Consider the following 19,195-nt stretch of genomic DNA (forward strand, 5'->3'; position numbering starts at 1 on the left):
GTTTGAGAACTTAAATTTCAACTGCCGATTAAATTATTTTAAAGCATAACACTTAAGCAAAACTAGAATAGTCTTTTTTTTTTTAGCCAAAAGACAGTTGGCTGTTAAAACTGGAAAGTAGTTTCTCATAAACCAACAAATCTGATTACAATTTAAAAAAAAAAAATTGGCCATATTAGAAATACTCCTCATGCTAAGAGCATATGGCCTTGCACTTGGAGAACATTAATATCCTTTTAGGAGTTATTTGCACATTTAATAGCCACTTGTGCTTAATTACTAAACTTTAAAATCTCCAAATTAAAAAACACCCTCTGATCTAAAGATCTTTCTTTTGCCAACTTGAGACTTAAAAACACGCTGAAACGCTGGTGTCAATTTCTGAAGATCAACTGAAATTTGGAGATGACAGCAGTTTTTAAGGAGTTCATTTGACTTCTAATTATTGAGTGGCTTCCTTTCTATGGCAGGAAGAAGGTTTGTCCTGTTTTGAACAGATTCAAGATTTGTGTAGTTTATGGTAGTCATTTTTGGGGGGGTTGAAATTCCATCCTGCCACTTCATCCTATTGGTGTTTGGCCTTGGCCGGGTCATTCTAGCCATCAGAGTTGGTTTTTCAGTGGCAGTTGCTTGGTGACTGTGCTCTTTTGATGTGCCCTGGGTTACTCCCGTTCAAGCTCTGTACCTGTGTCCATTAAGCATCATTGTTGTATTAACAGGAGCAATGCCATTAACAGTAGCATGACATACAATTCTGTATTATAATTTTATAATTTTAAAGCTGCTGTTGTGAGGTCCTTAAGCATCAAATGCAAACTGCAGAAGTTGGAGCAAGTGCCTAAACTTTGCTAATTTTTGCATTACTATGGAGCCATTGTACAATAGAAAGGAATGCAAGACTTGTACACTCTTGCCATTTCTTATAATTGAGGAATATAAAATGTTCCCCCTCAGGTTCTTTTGCTAATGGTACACCCGAGTTGCCTCTCTCTGCCACACAGATAACTTTGTTCCGATATTTTCCTTTGAGATATTGAAGGGCTGGAAATTTTAGCTCTCAGTTGTAAGCTTCAAGCTTAGCAGTTTTCCTTTAATCTGAGACAGTATTTGATTCTTACTTCTGTTTGGGGGGGATGCAGATTTTTCATTTATCTAAATAAAATGCAACCTAATTAAATACCATGGATTTTCTTTCTGTAATTTCACCTTAATTCAATTTTGATTGCTCTTTACCATCATGAGATTCATCACGTGTTTCACTTCTACTTTTAACTATACTTAATCATTCCTTGCGACACTGTCCACAAAGCTTCCTGGGACTGTATGAGTGCACAGAAATCTCTTCAGTGATTCTTGAAGCTTTTCGGGTTAGGGACCCCTTTGATTAGACTCTCCTTAAGCCTCTGGCTGACCTCCAACTCCACAAATGAGCACAGTTTTATGCAGTTTTTGGATAGCCACACTCTGAAATCCCAACCAGGAACCAGAACCAGAGTTAGAAAACCCTCATCCAAAAAAAAAAAGAAAACCCTTATCTGACAGCAAGAAAGGAAATGGGTACAGTGCAAGGATTCCCAGGAAATAAGAGGTTGGCACCTGAATGTGACCAGTGTCACATGACTGCACTTCTAATGTGATTATAGAGACGAATCTGCTGGGCAGCCTGGCACAATTTTGGTACAAATGCAAGTTCCTCACCACCAAGTTCCTTACCATCTCCAACCTATGGTATATCACTGGAATTAGGTAAATGACTTGTCTCTCTTTTTATAAATTAGAAAATTGAGATATAGATCACCAGTCCTTATGTGATAACACAGATTGTAGCTAAGGTGACCAGGACTTAGAGATGGCATTGTAGTGAATATAATCATGACTTTTTTAACTGCTGTCACAGCTTAGAAATCAACCCCCTCCCCCCTTTTTGATGTTTAAATATTTCAGGCATCTGTACAGTGCATACCAAGTTGATTCAGTCATGTTTGACTCTTTGCAACCGCATGGACCATAGCCCGCCAGGCTCCTCTGTCCATGGGATTCTCCAGGCAAGAATACGGGAGTGGGTTGCCATGCCCTCCTCCAGGGGATCTTCCCAACCCAGAGATCAAACCTGAGTCTCCTGCACTGCAGGCGGATTCTTTACCTGCTGAGCTACCAGGGAAGCCCCCATCTGTACAGTATCCAAAGCAATCTCATGACTTTTTGCATATTCTCCTATTTCTTGTTGACATGAAAAATTTTAACACAAGTGTAGTATTACATCCAACCTTAAGAGAAACTTGCCTATAGATAGTATTCATATTTCGAGACCAGAGTTGGAATAATACTTCCTAAGTGACGAAATTAGGACTCAGTATGTTATTTTCCAACAACAGGATATGGTTTGCTAAGTCCAAGCACTAACTCACCCCTCTGCTTTTTCTTCTTTGTTCTAAAACTCCCAAATAACCTGGTATAATTAACAAGCACAAGGAGAATACTTTACATTAGGCTAACTTAAAAACCACGTTGTGTTTGATCCTAATTACACTTGTTAGCCTCAGAAGCTCTCCTAATTCCAGGAAAAGCAGATGGAGTTGTCTTTAGGACTTGAAACCTGGACACAGGGCTCCTTGTAAAGGCTTAATGGAAAGGGTACCACAGTGTTGGCCAGTGGACCATTTTAAAGAGTGGGATTTAAACTAAAATGTTACCAGTTTAAGAGAGAAGAGATGCTCTCCTATGATTCCCAAGGCAGTGTTGGGATTCTGCCCCACTCCCCTGTCGAGTTTTGGTTAGGGTCATAGGGGTGTGGTTAATGGTTAAGGTGTTAATGAGTTGGGACCAAAGATACTTGTGATCCTGTAAGGCCCAGGACAGCCCTTCTTAAACAAGGAAGTTTTCACCTAAAATACCAATGCTTTTAAAGAATTGCTACTGGAGAATTAAAGACCAGAGGTTAGGAGGGGACTAGCTAACATGTTACTATAGTAATAGCTATCATCACCACCACCATCATCACCAGTGAGCAAGAGATAATTGTTGTTTAGTCAGTAAGTCGTGTCCGGCTCTTTACGAACCCATGGACTGCAGCACATCAGGCTCCTCTGTCCGTGGGATTTCCCAGGCAAGAATACTGGAGTGGGTTGCCATTATGGGCATATATTAAAATAATGACACTTTGACTTGGAGAGGTATGGGGGAAATCAAGAGATGGTTAAGAGATGGACTTAACAGGACATGATACCTGATTAACTGTTGTGGGAATAGCATGGCGTGAAGAATGAAGTTTTCTGGGGAATTCCCTGGGGTCCAGTGGTTAGGACTTGGCGCTTTCACTGCGGTGGCTGAGGTTCAATCCCTGATTGGGGAACTAAGATCCTGCAAGTTGTGCAGCGTGACTAAAAACCAAAACCAAACAACAACAACAAAAAAAAAACCCACACAAAAACAGAAACCCTTCAATCCCTTCCCCAAATAAAATGACAAGCCTTGAAAAAAAACAAAAAGAAGTTTCTGCATTGCCAACCTGATGTAGAGTCAGGAACCGACATGGGTACATGAGCTGGTGGCTCAGATGGTAAAGAATCTGCCTACGATACAGGAGACTGGGCTTCGATCCCTGGGTCCGGAAGATTCCCTGGAGAAGGAAATGGCAACCCAGTCCAGTATTCTTGCCTGGAAGATCCCGTGGACAGAGGAGCCTGGTGAGCTACCGTCCATGGGGTCTCAAAGAGTCAGACACGACATAGAGGTGGGCAATGATACTCATTTGGAAAACATTCAATTTGAGAGTCCTATGAGCTTCCCAAGGGAAAATGCAGGATCAGTAGCTGGATATATGGGTCTTAGAAAAAGACATCAAACGGCTCTTCTATCCTCTCTATGCCCTGGAAGGAACAGAGGGGAGAAAATAACCTACGACATTGCTTAAAAATCTCATGCACAGACTTTGGTGGCAAAGAAAGATGAGGTTTACCCTTTCTCAGCAGTTTCCAAATGTATGACTGGGTGCTTCGCAAGGTGCTTGATAAACTAGAAAGCAAAATGCACCATAGTACATTAACATCAGTAATTAAGAAGTTTTAATAAAACTGCCCTCCACAAGCAACCTGAGGAGAGTTGTATTTTGATAGATTCAGAACAATGACTTTGCGGTTTCTGAAATATTAATACCATAAACATCTTTTTCAGACATGTTCTTTTTGTGCATCATCTGCATTTCTTATCTTTCCTCCTCTCCCTCTTGCTTTCTCAGTTTTGCGGTCTGCTAGCACCTCTCCCTAGGGTGGAGGTGTGGGGGGCATGCACTTTGGGGGAGGGGCTCTGGCTGGAAGGAGGCCAAGCCAGCAAGGTCTCTCCCAGCGCTCCCTAGACCCATGCATCCTCCTGGCGCCCAGTTCTTTCTGGCTGGCTACCTTCAGACCTTTGTCTGTTTCCGGGCATCTTCATCTAAATGGAAAGATAAAAGGATTCTTTTGTCTTCTGCTAATAAAAAAAAAATTATAGAAATAAATTTAAATGGCTAACAGCAAGGAAGGGTTTCCTAGGCAGATAGATGGTAGCAGAAAGGCCCTGGATGGGGAGACCTGGACTCTGTAATGACCACCATTTGTTTCCTCATCTAGATCTTTGCTTCTCTTAGAGTAAGGAAGATTGTCTAGGTGGCCTCCTCAAAAAACTAGTTAGGGGGTTTAATTACTTTGACTGCATTCTTTTCTGTGCTCAGAGATTATAGAGGCATTCAGAATGAGAACAGAGAGGTTTAGAACAAATCTTGTGCAGTTGCTAAGTTGCGTCCGACTCTGCAACCCCATGACTGCAGCATGCCTAGATTAATCCTGTGCTGTGCTTAGGCGCTCAGCTGTGTCCGACTCTTTGCGACCCCATGGGCTGCAGCATGCCAGGCTTCCCTGTCCTTCCCTAACTTCTGGAGTTTGCTCAAACTCATGTCCGCTGAATGCCACCCATCCAGCGCATCCTCGGTTGTCCCCGTCTCCTCCTGTGGGGTTCTCCAAATTTTGCTACTAGCGTCATCACCATCATCCTCTTTTGGGAACCTGTTCAACGTGCACATTCTTGGGCCCCACTGTGAACCAACTGAATCAAACACTCTTTGTTGTTGCTGATTTTCCGTCGCTAAGTCGTGTCCAACTCTTTGCAACCCCATGGACTGCAGCCAGGCTCCTCTGTCCTCCACTATCTCCCCAAGTCTGCTCAAATTCATGTCCACTGAGCAGGTGATGCTATCTAATCATCTCATCCTCTTCTGCTCCCTTCTCCTTTTGCCTTCAATCTTTCCCAGCATCAGTCTTTTCCCATGAGTCGGCTCTTCACATAGGGTGGCCAAAGTGTTGGAGCTTCAACATCAGATACTCTACAGTCTGTTTTATGAAGCCCTCCAGAAGATTCTGATGTGCTGAAGTTTTAGAACCACTGTGGTAAAGGCAATAAATCAGATTTAAGTTCATCTCCTCAATAGCCGCATGAATAAGTTAACAGGTGAAAAAGTTTTCCCTTCCAGATACCCACCCCTCTCCTGACAACACCCACCCCATCCAGTCGATTCTAGTCCATGAAAATGTTTGCACATTTGGGAAGGTAAGAGTTGAGCTACAGTGGGGTTTGAATCCTGACTGGGCAACCTCAGAAAAGTTGGTTAACTTCTTTGGGCCCCAATTTCTTTAACTGGCAACACAGCACGTGTCTGACAGGACGGCTGGGAGGAGTTACTTTCAACCTGGAGCACCCGGACAACCAATACAGGATCTTGCCTCCGCATGCTCAGCCGTTCAGTATGTAATGCCTTCTCCATGAGGAGCGATCTTCCCAACAATCAGGGAATTTAGGCAGGGCAGGTTTGACTATTTTCCAGACTAGCACAAGTTTGAGTCAAAAATTCATAGCTACTTTTTATGTTAAAAACATTTTGATTTGTCTGAGGAGAATGAAACCATAGAACATCATTTTACCCTGGTCCATTTTTTTTTGTTTTTTGATACTATAGATTCTCGGTTTAATTTTATTTTATTTAGAGAGCTAACAGTTTTATTTAGAGAGTTAACAGTTGAGTGATAGTCTTCCAATTGTGTTTCGGGAGCTAGTTCTAGAAGAGGAAGTTTCATCAATCAGTATCTCAAGCTCAATAATTTTTTTATCTGCTTAAAGATTTCTAGGCCTACATCTTCCTTAACTGCAAGCGATGTATAGCAATAACTTGTTCTGGACCAAAATGGAGGAATAAAGCAAAGATTGTCATAAAAATGCAGTCAACCTGAAGAACAAGTTAAATTGCATTACAAGAAACGGTACTCCCTGTTCTCATACTTTATCTTAAAATTAATTCCTAGTGGATTAGTAAGAGAGGGCTTCCCCTCCCCCATCACAATTCCCAGCCAAATTTCACGAGGTACCATGTACATACCATCCTCTGCAACTATCCTTCTAAGGCGCTTTTATCTCTTTAAACACAGCAATTTGGTATTTTCCCTGAAATGTGTGACTGAGGTCTGACATTTTGAAACTGAAGCATTCATTTTGGATGTCTCAGCCCTTCCGTTTCTGGCAAGGTAAAGTTAACAAACAAGAATAGTGACTGGTTCTGTGACTTTAACAAGGCTTGAGGTCCACCCTAGACTCCATTTTTCTGTTATTATCCAAGCTACCTTGTTAATTTATTTCTCAGCTTAATTGAAGGATAATTGATAAATACATTTTAATGGAATGCTTTCTTCCCATTAAGGCCATATTTCCTATGGTAAAATAAAATCCTACAGTTCCTACAAATCTATTTTTTAGCAACATCTGTTGAATGAATCATTTATTTTCTCCAAGAGTAGGAAAAGTAATAGACCCAGTGGTGTTAATAAGGGCTAGAGTGTGGAGGAAGTGTCAGTTACTCAATCCTGTCTGACTCTTTGCAACCCCATGGACTGTAGCCTGTCAGGGCTGTCCATGGGATTTCCCAGGCAAAAATACTGGAGTGGATTGCCATTCCTTGCTCCAGGGGATCTTCCCAACCCAGGGATCAAACCCACGTCTCCTGTGGCTCCTGCACTGCCAATGAATTCTTTACAGTCTTGAGCCACCACAGCAACTAAAATTCATCCTGAAGCTTAGGTGTTCAGATTGCTCATACCTTCAACTGATATGGCCAAAGCTTATTTCAGTTGGTACCATCAGACTTCCCCGGTGGTCTGGTGGTTACGAATCCGCCTGCCAGTGCAGCAAAATCCTGCTCCAGGAGGATTTCACAAGCTGTGGGACAACTCAGGCTGTGTGTTGCAACTACTGAGCCTGCACACCCTAGAGCCTGTGCTCTGCAACGAGAAGCCACTGCAATGAGAAGCCTGGATACTGCAACTAGAGTAGCCCCCCTCGCCGAAATTAGAGAAAGCCTGCCGGCAGCAATGAAGACCCGGTACAGCCAAAAATTAGATAAATTTTTTTTTTTAATTAAAAAAAAATTGGTACCACCCAAAACTCAGAATAAATTGTTAGTTTATAATCTCTTGGGATTAAATGGGACCAGAGCACCCCAGAGAAGGGTTGGCTTCTTTATCTGTACTGGGCTTTTGGTTTAGGGAGGGAATCAGCATTGTCCAGGTCTGCCACATAGAGGAGGCGGCTGCAAGCTGCTAAGAGCGCCTTCCCTCCAGCAGAGGAACAGAGTGCCTGCCCTTTTCTCTTCATCAGGATGCCGGCATTCACCCCTCTTTCTTCACCTATCAGATCCTTAGTGATTCCCATGACTTCCTCGTCTTCAAGACACCCTTGTCTGCCGGAAGGGCTGGGAGGCACACTCTGATTTTCCCTTTCAGATATTCACTGAAGCTAACTTGGCACAAGACTCTCATTTAAATTGTGAGATGTAAATATACAGCCCCTTTCCAAGGGCTTCCCTGGTGGCTCAGACATTAAAAAATCTGCCCCCAATTCAGAAGACCCAGGTTCCATCCCTGGGTTAGGAAGATCCCCTGGAGAAGGGAATGGCAAGCCACTCCAGTATTCTTGCCTGGAGAATTCCATGGACGGAGGAGCCTACTGGACTACAGTCCAGGGGGTTGCAAAGAGTTGGACACAATTAAGTGACTAACACACACACACACACAGCCTTATGTAAGGTTTCATTTTCTGTGTTCAACCTTCATCCTAATATATTAAATGGAAAATTCTGGAAATAATTCATATGTTTTAAATTGCAGCCATTCTTAGTGGCGCAATGAATTCTTGCACAGCCCACTCCACCCTCCCAGGTGTCAATCATCCCCTTTCCCAGGGTATTCTGCTGGTTAATCGCTTAGTAGTCACCTGGGTTATCAGATCAACTGTCAGGGTATAGCAGTGCTTGTGCTCAAGTAACCTTTATTTTACTAAAAATGGCCCCAAAGCACAAGAGCAGTGATGGCAATTCAGCTATTTCCTTACTGTGTTTAATTTATAAATTAAACTTAAGAATGGATGTATAGGAAAAAACATAACCTTTATGGAGTTTGGTACTATCCATTCAGATTCTTGGAATGTATCCACTGAGGGTAAGAGGGGAGGGACTACTGTAGTTTTTTTTTTAAATATGGAATCAGTGGATTATTAGTATTTAATAATCTAGGTTGATATAGTCTGTATTTGTGTCATCTTTAGGCAAACTTTGACCTCTTTTTTCCTCCTTGTAAAAAAAAAAGTTGAATAAGACAATATCCAGACTAACTTGTGGTCAAACTTTGACTCTTCATAGCTTCTTCTTACATTGTTTACTCATTTTGATTCTCACAGTTTTATGATCCAGTGCACTTACTGTCTTCATTTTACAAATAGAAAAGGTGCCACCCAGATTAGGGGAATTTGCCCAGAGTTCAGCAGGTACCAGAGAAGATACAGCAAGAAAGTGACAATGCTCTCTAACCGCCTTTCCTGCCTTTTTTGCAGACAAAGTAATACAGAGATAAAATCATATACCCATTTAATCAAATGTTTATTCAATGAAAGTATGTATAAAAACTTTACAAATCTGAGAACTCAACTATACATGAAGTAAGATGACGGGATATTCAGTTTTTAACATACACGTACAGCACAGTTATTAACTGTTTTTCCCTTTCCCCTTCGGTCCTTATTTCTGGCTCCTGTTTTATCCTGTGAGACCATTCTGTTATTGGCCTAAAGGAAGATTAATGGACAACTTTTACTGCTTTCAGGCCAATGGAGGAAATTTCAGGTGTTTTTTTTTTTTTTCAAAAATGGGAGACTAAACATCAAAATTAAGCTTTTTCCCAAACAGCAATTTTTTTGTCCTGATTTCTCTCTGCCATTTTTGATGCTTCAGTGAATGTTGCCAGTAAACTATCAGCATTAACATTTAAAGTCATTAAAGTTCCTACATCCGCCCACAACTTTCCCTGTAAGATGCATATTATTGTATCTTTACCCCCCTGCATACTCACACTGATTTAAAAGCAGTTGACTGGTGCTAAAAACAAATTTACCATTGGCAACTGCTAGAATGGCATATTGTTTTCCATTCAGAAAGACAATCTATCTATAGAATGGTACTTTCAAGTCTGATTTTTAAAACAACCAACAAATTTGTCGGAAACTAAAACACATATTTTGTTGTTATTCAGCTCTGAAAAAAGCCAGCAATTAGATAAGGCATGTGCATTAATTCACCTGTTTACAGCAAGTATCCACACATTTTCTCTTCCAAACACACAGACCCACAGCTTGTCATGTAAATTAAGATTGCCATCACATTATTACTTTTTCTCTTTTGTGTTTTGTTCAAGTAGATTTTTCAACTAATGATTTTTCCTAACCGGACATAATCTCAAAGGATGCATTCTGAAATAAGACACCTGGAGGATAAATACTAAGAATGTTTTCTTGGGTTTGAAGTTTCCCCACACCTCTAGATTTTGCATAGTTACAGAGCCCCACTGTATCTCTAAGAAGCAAGCTGTATTTTTCAGACATTGTCTTTCTGAGAAGGGAGACTTACTACCCAGGGAAAGTCATAATTTTAGCTCGCCAAATTGCATTGGAGTTGTTTTGTTATGTTATATACCCTTCATTAGTTCCAAGTAGGTTTTTAAATCATCTAAAACTTCTCCAAGTCTATGAGCTTATAAGTACTACTGACCATTATCTTTCCAATATCCCCTGAATTAAAGTATGTTCCGGGTTTATAATGCACAGAGCCTTTAAGAGGAGGGGCTGTGGATGGGGCAGGAGGGGCGGGGGGAGTGGGGCCGGGACCTGTCTGCATCATGCCGTGGAGAACAAGAGTTCTGAATTTGGGGGAAGGGAAGGAAGAGAGTCTTTGTAAAAATGACAGTTTTTAAAAACATAAGTAACATTCAGTCTAACAACACTGTTTCCTGTTCCTTTTTGATGGAAGCTAACACCGGGTGGTCGGGTTCCGTCACTTCCGAGTCCCCACTGCCCAGGAGAATGGACCGCCCCTCCTCCAGGGCGAACACATCTGAGTTCTGGTTTTGGCATGAATGTTTAACCACCTCATTGGGAGTGGAGAACGTTTTGTCACACAAGTTGCATTTGTAGGGTTTGTTCGTCTGTACCAACATGTTGTCCATCTGGCTGCCTTCCTCGAAGGTGCAGAGCTCCAGAGTCTGCTTGTCCACCATGGTGTAGGTGTCGATGCTCTGGTTGAGGCACACGTGGCGGGCCGCCTGGTTGGCCCTGCAGAAGCTCTTGTCGCACGTGCTGCACTTGAAAGGCTTCCCGGTGTGGATGTACATGTGCTCCCGCCAGTGGCTTTTCTGGATGAACTTGCGGCCGCAGATGGTGCACTCGTACTTGCGCCGCTTGACCTCCCGCTCCTGGTCCGCCTGCTCCAGGTTGTCAATGTCCGCGATGTCTGAGGGCGGCGGCGTCTCCGAGTGCGGCTGCCCGTCGATGATGGGCGAGTCCGAGATGTGCTGGAGCTCGCTGTCGCTGATGATGCCCGCCTCCGGCACTTCCATGGCGTCCTTGCCGAGGTCCGCCGCGTTGCTGCACAGAGACAGGGGCACGCGGCTCTCGCCGGGCTGGCTGGCCGTGAAGGGCACCCCCGTGTGAATCTGGAGGTGCTCCCGCAGGCTGCTCCGCAGCGTGAAGCGCCGCCCGCACAGGTGGCAGGCGTAGTACTTGGGGAAGCTGCCGTTCCTCTTCATGATGCTCGGCTTGACGTGGGCGATGGTGAGGGGCGCGGGCTGCTCGTCCGACGAGGAGGCTTCCAGGTTGGTCTCCTCCCCGGGGGGCGGGGGAGGAACGGGCGTGGAGACGAGGTCGGGCGACAGCGAGGTCTGCAGCGGGTCTGAGGGGGTCATGTGTGTCCGGTTCACCTGGCTCAGGTTGGAGGGTAGCTGGGAGAGCTGGGCAGCCTCGGGCCCCTGCTCCTGGCTCATCCGCGTCGCCTGCGGCCGCGGCTCTCGAGCGAGTTTCTCAGGCGCCGAGGCCATCTTGGTGGCTTGCCTCAGCTGGTGGTCTGCGATCTGAATGCCATACAAGGAGGACGCCAGCGGGAAAACTTGGTCGGGGTGAGAAAAGGCTCCTTGGCTGGCCAGGCTGGCCTCCTGGATCAGCGGGTAAGCGTGCAGGAACTTGATGCCCTGTTCCAGCCGCACCGGGTCGATCAGCTGCGGCGCCATCTTCCCTGTGTACATGAGATGCAGGAGATAGCTGAAGATGTCCGGCTGGATGTCGGTGGGTTTCAAGCGGACACACTCGCTGAAAGAGACGAGAGAAAAGTCTGTCAGTGGATGTCGGTCCGTGACTCAAGTGATTCCATAAAACCCGAGGGAAAAACCCGGAGGGCTCTTACGGAGGCAAATGAAACAAGACCCATCTCCCATATCTTACTCTGAGTTTCATGAACTGGAACACTCAAGAAAGTGTTCCAATAGGAACCTATGCAATTTAACTCTAAATCTTAATAGGCTTCTTAATAGAACAGACAGGAATACGATAAAGATTATTTTAAAGGACTGAGAAAGGGTAATTTGTGTTAAAGAAATATGGTTAACAACGCATAGACTCTTGAAGTAGTCTTTCTCCTAGTAACCTATGTAAAATTATATCACTTATAAACAACTTTGTGTTTTATGGAGAGGATCCATTGCTGAGTGGCCCATGACCCAGTAAATGCTTAAGAATCCCTGACGTGCGCATCTCTCAGCTAAACGTCTGGGACTTTGTATTGATTCAATGCCATCCGGAACTCAGCAGATCTTTTAAGATAGGAGGCACAACATAACATAGGGGAGTTAGACTGGTGCCTAAGAGTAAGACCACAAAAGTAAGAAAAACTAAACCTTCTGAACCTGCTCTGAACCCCTCTGCTCTCTCCAGCACGGAGGGCAGAGTGCAGCAGACCTGGGAAGAACCAGGAAGGCAAGCCACATTCCAGCTCCAGTGGAGTCTGATCACCATCCCGGTATCATTGGATCGCATTGAAAGCAGCTCTGGGATGACTCAGTTGTTTATCAAATATAACCATCCTCATCATTGGAATTGCAGCTGGGATTTACAGGCATTTTCTCATTGCATTGCCATTAATTCGCGTTTTGGAGCTTTCCAAGTGGCACGGTGGTAAAGAATCCGCCTACCAATGCAGGAGACTCAGCTTTACTCCCTGGGTGAGGAAGAGCCCCTGGAGAAGGAAATGGCAACCCACTCCAGTATTCTTGCCTGGGAAATCCCATGGACAGAGGAGCCTGGTGGGCTACAATCCACTGGGTCTCAAAGAGTCGGACACAACTGAGTGACTCAACAACAACAATTCACACTTTACAGATAAGGAGTTGAGGCTCAAAGGGATTTATACCTTACTCAGTATCAGTATTAGTAAGTGGTGGGACTTAAATTTGAGTCTAACTTCTAAGCCAAGACACCAAGATTCTTTGGACCATTAAAACAATCCTGTGTAGAAGGGGCAGATCTGGAATGATGATTGATATGGAAACCGAGATTCCCCAAGGTTCAGTGGCTTATATGAGGTACCAAAAGGAGTTGTGGCAAAACTGATAGTCTAACTTGCAGACTTCAGTGTTTGCATCATCCTAGAAAGAGTGTAGATTCAAGCAGTAATAACAAAAAGCTCCTAAGAACCCTCCCTAAATCATCAGTAAAGAAAGAAAACCTAAAACATCACCATAAATCGATGAGATAAAGATCTACATGAGGTATATGTGCTGTCACTTACTGAGTGAATATATTCTACTGACAATGCATTTTTCAACCTCAAAGACATTTGCCTTGAATGCTTTTAGAATTCATAATCATTTTTCATTATACCACTTATTACTATTATGACTCTTTTTGGGCCCTTTAACTATTTATCTTAAGTATTTTACAATATGCTAAAATAGTAACAGTATAATCTGCTCTTCTAAATTTAGTATTTTAGTCTGTTAAAAAAGGGGGGAGGCAAGTGACTATTAAATGGCTTTTAAAGCTGTGATAAAATATACTTGAATAATTACTGTATTGCCATCAATGTGTGTAAATTTCAAGATGCCTGCATACAAATAATCATGTGTAAAATGTCCTGACTATAAAGTATGGAAGGTTTTATAGAATATAGTCTTTATAAGCAAAGATCAAGCATAAAAACTACCACGCCTTTGACAGCAGAAAGGGAAAGAATTTATGTGACTGTTTTTAAAAGACACACAGATCACTCATGTCTTTATTTGGAGACTTTTTTATAGTCCTTTCAATTATTTATATTCCTTTAAATAGCAATGCCAAGGCAGGTGGTCCTTCCCTTTAAGCACAACGTAAGTGCCAACAATATTCTGTGTATAGTCGAACATATTGAGATGCTCTAGGGAAATTCAATATTCAAAATAAACCTTCAGGGATTTGGTGTGGTGAAGAAAACTTTCATAATGTAAACAGTCAACTCTGGATTGAAGACTGAACTAGTGGGGAATCTTTCCAGGGCCAGGCAGAGGCTAGAGAATGGGAAACCACAGGCCTTGAAAAATGCAAATCACCCCCAGGAGCCTAAAGGGCACCTTTTGTTCTGTGGGGACTTGTGTGTTCAGTTGCTCAGTCGTGTCCAGCTCTTTGTGACCCCGTGGACTGTAGCCTGCTGGGATCCTCTGTCCATGGGATTCTCCAGGCAAGAATACTGGAGTGGGTTGCCATTTCCTCTTCCAGGGGATCTTCCTGTCCCCGGCTTGAACCCGTGCCTCCCGGGTCAGAATTCTCTACCTCCTAGACACTGGGGAACGTTACCATCTTTGGGGATGGAATGTTCCTTCAATCAGGAGGAAGGATGGTGAGTCCCCCTGCCTCCACAGCAAAGAAAAGGGAAGGGCGGAAATCCTAAGCCTGGCTAGATTTTTCAGCCTCCATGAAAGGTAAATCCCTAGCGGGGTCCCTTTCCAGAAAAACTCTGTTGTAAATTTTATTACCCTTATTGGTTATTGTATAAGTTGAACTGTCCTCTATTGACTGCAAATGGAGGTGACTGGATAGTAAGCTTCTCAAATTTTAATGAACTTCGTGCAATTTCTGAGGGCAAAGAAGGGATGGGGCTGGGAAGGCCCTGTCCACACTTCAGCAAGGCTTACAGAGAGAAAAACTCTGGGGCCCAGGGGACAGGTGAGGAGACCCAGGCAGAAAGCAGTGGGGCCCTGGGGTTTGCGGTCAGCACTCAGGGCCCAGAGAGGTTTTCAGACACCAATTTATCTTGATTTGTTCATCTTCATCTTTTTTTTTTTTCCCCTTAAAGCAGAAGTACATAGATACACTCAAGACACTTAAAAAGTTTAAATAGTTCCTTATGTCACATTCCAGCCATCAATGTCCTCCATGGCTATCCCTGCCAGGCAGCCAGACCTCTTGTCAATTGCTCAGCTCACTCTAGGCCACTCTGGTCATTTCCCAGGCTTTTGGGAAGGAAACAGCTGTCTACAATATACTTACACATAAGTGGTTTGGTTTGCAGATGTATGTTGGACATAACACTTTTATGGAGGAAAAATACAGTTTTCGAACAAGCTACAAGCCCTTCCTAAAAACTTCCATAGTCATTTACATTTTTAATCTTTCCTTCACTAGACCCTTTAAGTAAAAGATGGGCTTAAAAAACTTTGAAAATAAGGATTTAAAAATGTTTTATGTGAGACGCTATCAAAGTTATACTTAGTAAGCATCCATAAGACAGAGACATCTAGTGGTAACTACGGACATAAAACACTCTCTCAGTGTGAAAAACTATTCTTGATCTATCTCTACAGTTGCTGTTGTTGTTCAGTTGCTAAGTCACATCCCACTTTTTGTGACCCCATGGACTGCAGCACCCCAGGCTCCCCTGTCTTCCACTGTCTTTAGGAGTTTGCTCAAATTCATGTCCATTGGGTCAGTAATGCTATCTAACCACCTCATTCTCTGTCACCATCTTCTCCTCCTGCCTTCACTCTCTCAAGCATCAGGGTCTTTTCTAATGAGTCGGTTTTTTGCATCAGGTGGCCAAAGTATTGGAGCTTCAGCTTCTGCATCTCTACAGTAGTCAGCAGTTAAAAGCAGGGCTCTGGTCTTTGCCTAAGCATTCTCCTTTCCCAAACAGCACATGCTGGCTCCCAGGCAATGACACACTGTTGCTTAAACTTGGGGCTCCTCTCTGCACTGATATCACACTCCTTTGTTATTAGAAGGGTCTTTGCTCACTGCTCCACACTTACACTTCCTTGGGGTCACAAAGAGTCAAATACGACTTAGTGACTGAATAACTACACTTATAGTCAGTTTCCTGCATCTATTTAAAAATCATTACAATGTATTCTTTTATTCCTCAAAATGAAAACCAGCCCCTTGGCAAGGCAGTTTAATTCATTGTGTTGAGACTTCCAGTATCCATTAGCAATAAAGGATCAGGGGGCATCCTTAGTGTGGAAAGATAAAGCAACCTCCATCTGCCATCAATCCTATTAACCACCCATTCTGCTCCTCTAAGCGTCTATCAAGTGGCTATTATACACAAATCCATGAACTATAGGCTGTGACTTTCAAAACATTTGTAGAATGTCTGCTCTCCAGCATCTTACGAAAGAGGAAGGGAGGTAAGTACACAAACAACAACAACAGAGGGAAAATATGTTGCTCTTACAAAATGGCATGAATAAAGTGCTCTGAGATGTAAGAGAGGCAGACTGCTTGGAGCTTTTCAGCTCCCTTGACTGTTGGGCGGGGTGTGGGGGGTCGGGGAGATGACCTATGGACTACGGCTCAGGGAGTGGGCGCAAGGCCAGCAAAGTGTGGCTCCAGCGGGGGATGGCGTGTCCCCAGGGGGTGCCTTCAGAAACTGGCCGGAAGGGGGTCAGGCTCCATGCCTGCTGGGCCTCGAAGGACAGAAAGAAGAATCTGTGTGCTACTTTGATGTGTGATGAGTGTCCTCTAGGTTTCCAATCAAAAGAATAACACAATCTGACAGGTTTTGGAACAAAGGCACATCCCAATCAAAGCAGTGCTTAGGAATATTAATCTGATAGTAATATGGAAAATGATTAGGAAATGGAAGTGAGAAGGGAAGGAAAGAACTAATGTGAAAGGTAATTGTGAAGAAAACATGATTTGGGGACAGTTTTAGAGAGATTTTAAGTATGGGTTACTTGAAGATGAAAAAAATAGGGAAGCCAGAGGCACTTCTAGGCAGACTTAATTCAGCTGCAGACATGCAAAATGAGATAAAAGATTCAATTCTAGATGTCCAGCAGCCAGCCTGGGGCCTTGGGAAATAACAGTTCTGGAGACAGAAAAAGAGCAAGGCCAGGGCTGTGAACTGGTTTCCAGCAGAGGCAAGGTCCAGGAAAAGAGGAGCGCCCATCAGGAGAGGCAGAGACAAAGCAGCGAGGAGATTCAACTCACCAAAACTGCAGGAGGCGCCTGTGGAGAAGGCAGAAAAACAAGGGGGATTCAGAGTCATCAAAATGCAGACGACAACCCTGAAGAAGGAAGGAAACAGGCGCAAGTGCTGCACAGGACACGGGCAACAGCGACTGCGAGGACAGCGGGGGTTCTGATGAAGAGGTGACCTTGGGAGAAATGAGGTCTGTGGGGCGATGGGGTGGAAACCGCAGTCCCCGTGGAGACCAAGAGTGGGGGATGAAGAGTGGAGAGGTGAAGCCATAGATCACCCTTTGAGGAACTTTCACAGTGCAGCAAGGAGAAGCAGCACCACCAGGCCAGTGGACAGCAGGGTCACAGAAGTGCTGAGCCTTCACAGACTCGGGGATGCCGGGGAGGGTACCAGGTAAAAATGAAAAATGCAGAATAGAAACTATGGCGAACCTGGGAACGTGAGGGCAGCAGGAGGATCGTCTTCCTTAGAAACCAGGGGCTCTTTTCTCCAAGACAGAACAGATGGGAAGAAGAAAAATAAGGAGACTGAGTCATTTTAGGGGAGAAAAGAAGGACACGGTGAGAATTCATGCTGCCAAGCTTCTCATTAGGAGACTAAGGATAAATACTCAAAGTCCAGTTGTGGGGAGGGGGAAGGGGACACTCGGGGCAGGGCTGGAGGAGAAAGCTGCCTTCCTAGTGGACCCCAGGCTGCCGATCTGGACTGGGCACGGCTGTTTGGAGGTGGAGGGGCTCCCTGGGGCAGGTGAGGTCACGAGGGACTGGGAGCCTCGGGAAAGGTCATGAGAACCATGGTCCTGATGAGGGCAAAGAGCAGGTTCAGTGGGAAAGAGGGCCGTGGAAGGTCAGAGGCTACAGTCATTAGATTATTATCAACCACGTTAGTTACCTGGTCTGATGGACAAACAACATCTTAAAGTAATTGGAGAATGAAGCAAGAACTGATTTGTGTGCCTTGAAGTACACATCGCCGATGGCAACCGTGCAGTCACACAGGAAACCAAACTCTCGCTGAGCGTTTAACTGTTGCAGGAGAATAAGTCCATGGTTGGCCAAATCCATTTTTTAAAAAATCTGCAAGGCAAACAATTTTTTTTTTTAAGAAAGGTGGTTCACAAATCAGTATGTGTCCTTATAGTCACCAACAGTAATGATCATGGCTAATAGGTCAGGCACTGCTAGAAACGTGATATAAATTCAGTTTTCACAACAGCCCTGGCAATTAGTTCCATCATTTCTCCCATCTTACAGATGATGAAACTGATGGGGAATTCGGGGACTGCATGCTTTGCCTGAGTTTATACAGATGGTTTAAGTGTGGGAACCAGGAACCAGATTTGAGCAGTCAGCCTGCCAGACAGCAAACATTTCTGGGTCTTTGGTCTTTGAGTTTAAGATTTCAAATTCAAATTCTAACGATCCATTAGAAGTTGTCAAACCAAAAAAAAAAAAAAAAGAAGTTGTCAAACCTTCCAGAGAGATGAGTAAATTAAGGTGCTGGTTGGGGCACAGCAGAGTAAGACAGAAAGATCTCAGTAAGTCTGGGCAATACTCCAGCTCCTGCTGTGTAGACAGGGAAGCCTTGGCAGGGCTATAATAACCCCACATCCCTTATTCCTCAAGGGTGAGGACACAGGACAAGTGCTCTTCTCCCTCTTTGGTGGAGGAGGAAATGGGCTTCGAGAGGGCTAAGAAGTCACGTTAGCAAGGGCCATCTGGTCAGATGGTAGGGGGCGGGGAGGAGTCAAAATTTAAATCTGAATCTTCAAAATTCTAAGCTCATTATTCCTCCTTCACTCTAGCAAACCGCGTATCCTCAATCTAACTAAATCAAGGGAACTGCTTCTGGGAGAGCGAGTGCATCGCATCAGGAAACTGCTCCTTCCCATGGGCACATAGCATTCATAAAAACCCAGTACACATACATCAACATTATACTTAATAACATAGTTAATGGTGAGAAAGAGCAAACGCTTTCTCCTTACAGTAGAGGACAAGGCAAGGATGTCTGTTCCCACTATCCAATATAGTATACTATTCAACGTAATTGTTTCAGCCAGCGCAATAAAGCAAGCAAGGAAATAAAAGGCTTACAGACAGGAAAGGAAGAAATAAAATTGTCCCTATTTGCAGATGACATGACTTTTACATAGAAAATCCCAAAGTATCTACCAAACCTCCTGGAATTATTAAATGACTTTGGTCATGCCACAGAATACAAGATAAACATATAAGTCAATGGTAATTCTATATACTAATGCTGAACATGTGGACACAAATTTATTTATTAGAAATCATTTACAATTACAAAAAAATGAAATACATAAATGTTAATCAAACAAAACATGTG

General features: G+C 43.7%; 1 protein-coding gene across 3 annotated transcripts in view; it reads right to left on the reverse strand.

Moving 5' to 3' along the window:
- Positions 1–8,933: 8,933 nt before the first annotated feature.
- ZBTB2 (zinc finger and BTB domain containing 2) overlaps positions 8,934–19,195 on the reverse strand; it is a 28,451-nt gene continuing 18,189 nt past the window's right edge. For 2 of the 3 annotated variants that reach the window (XM_061130273.1, XM_061130274.1), the window contains exons 2-3: positions 17,735–17,919; positions 8,934–11,703 (exon numbers count right to left, since the gene is read on the reverse strand). In XM_061130273.1, the coding sequence (XP_060986256.1) occupies positions 10,332–11,703; positions 17,735–17,907 (1,545 nt within the window). In that variant the 5' untranslated portion in view covers positions 17,908–17,919 and the 3' untranslated portion in view covers positions 8,934–10,331. The remainder of the gene's footprint in view (positions 11,704–17,734; positions 17,920–19,195) is intronic. The other variant, XM_061130275.1, reaches the window with a different exon arrangement.

This window comes from Dama dama, chromosome 26 (assembly GCF_033118175.1).
Source record: "Dama dama isolate Ldn47 chromosome 26, ASM3311817v1, whole genome shotgun sequence".
In the NCBI taxonomy this organism is placed as follows: Eukaryota; Metazoa; Chordata; class Mammalia; order Artiodactyla; family Cervidae; genus Dama; species Dama dama.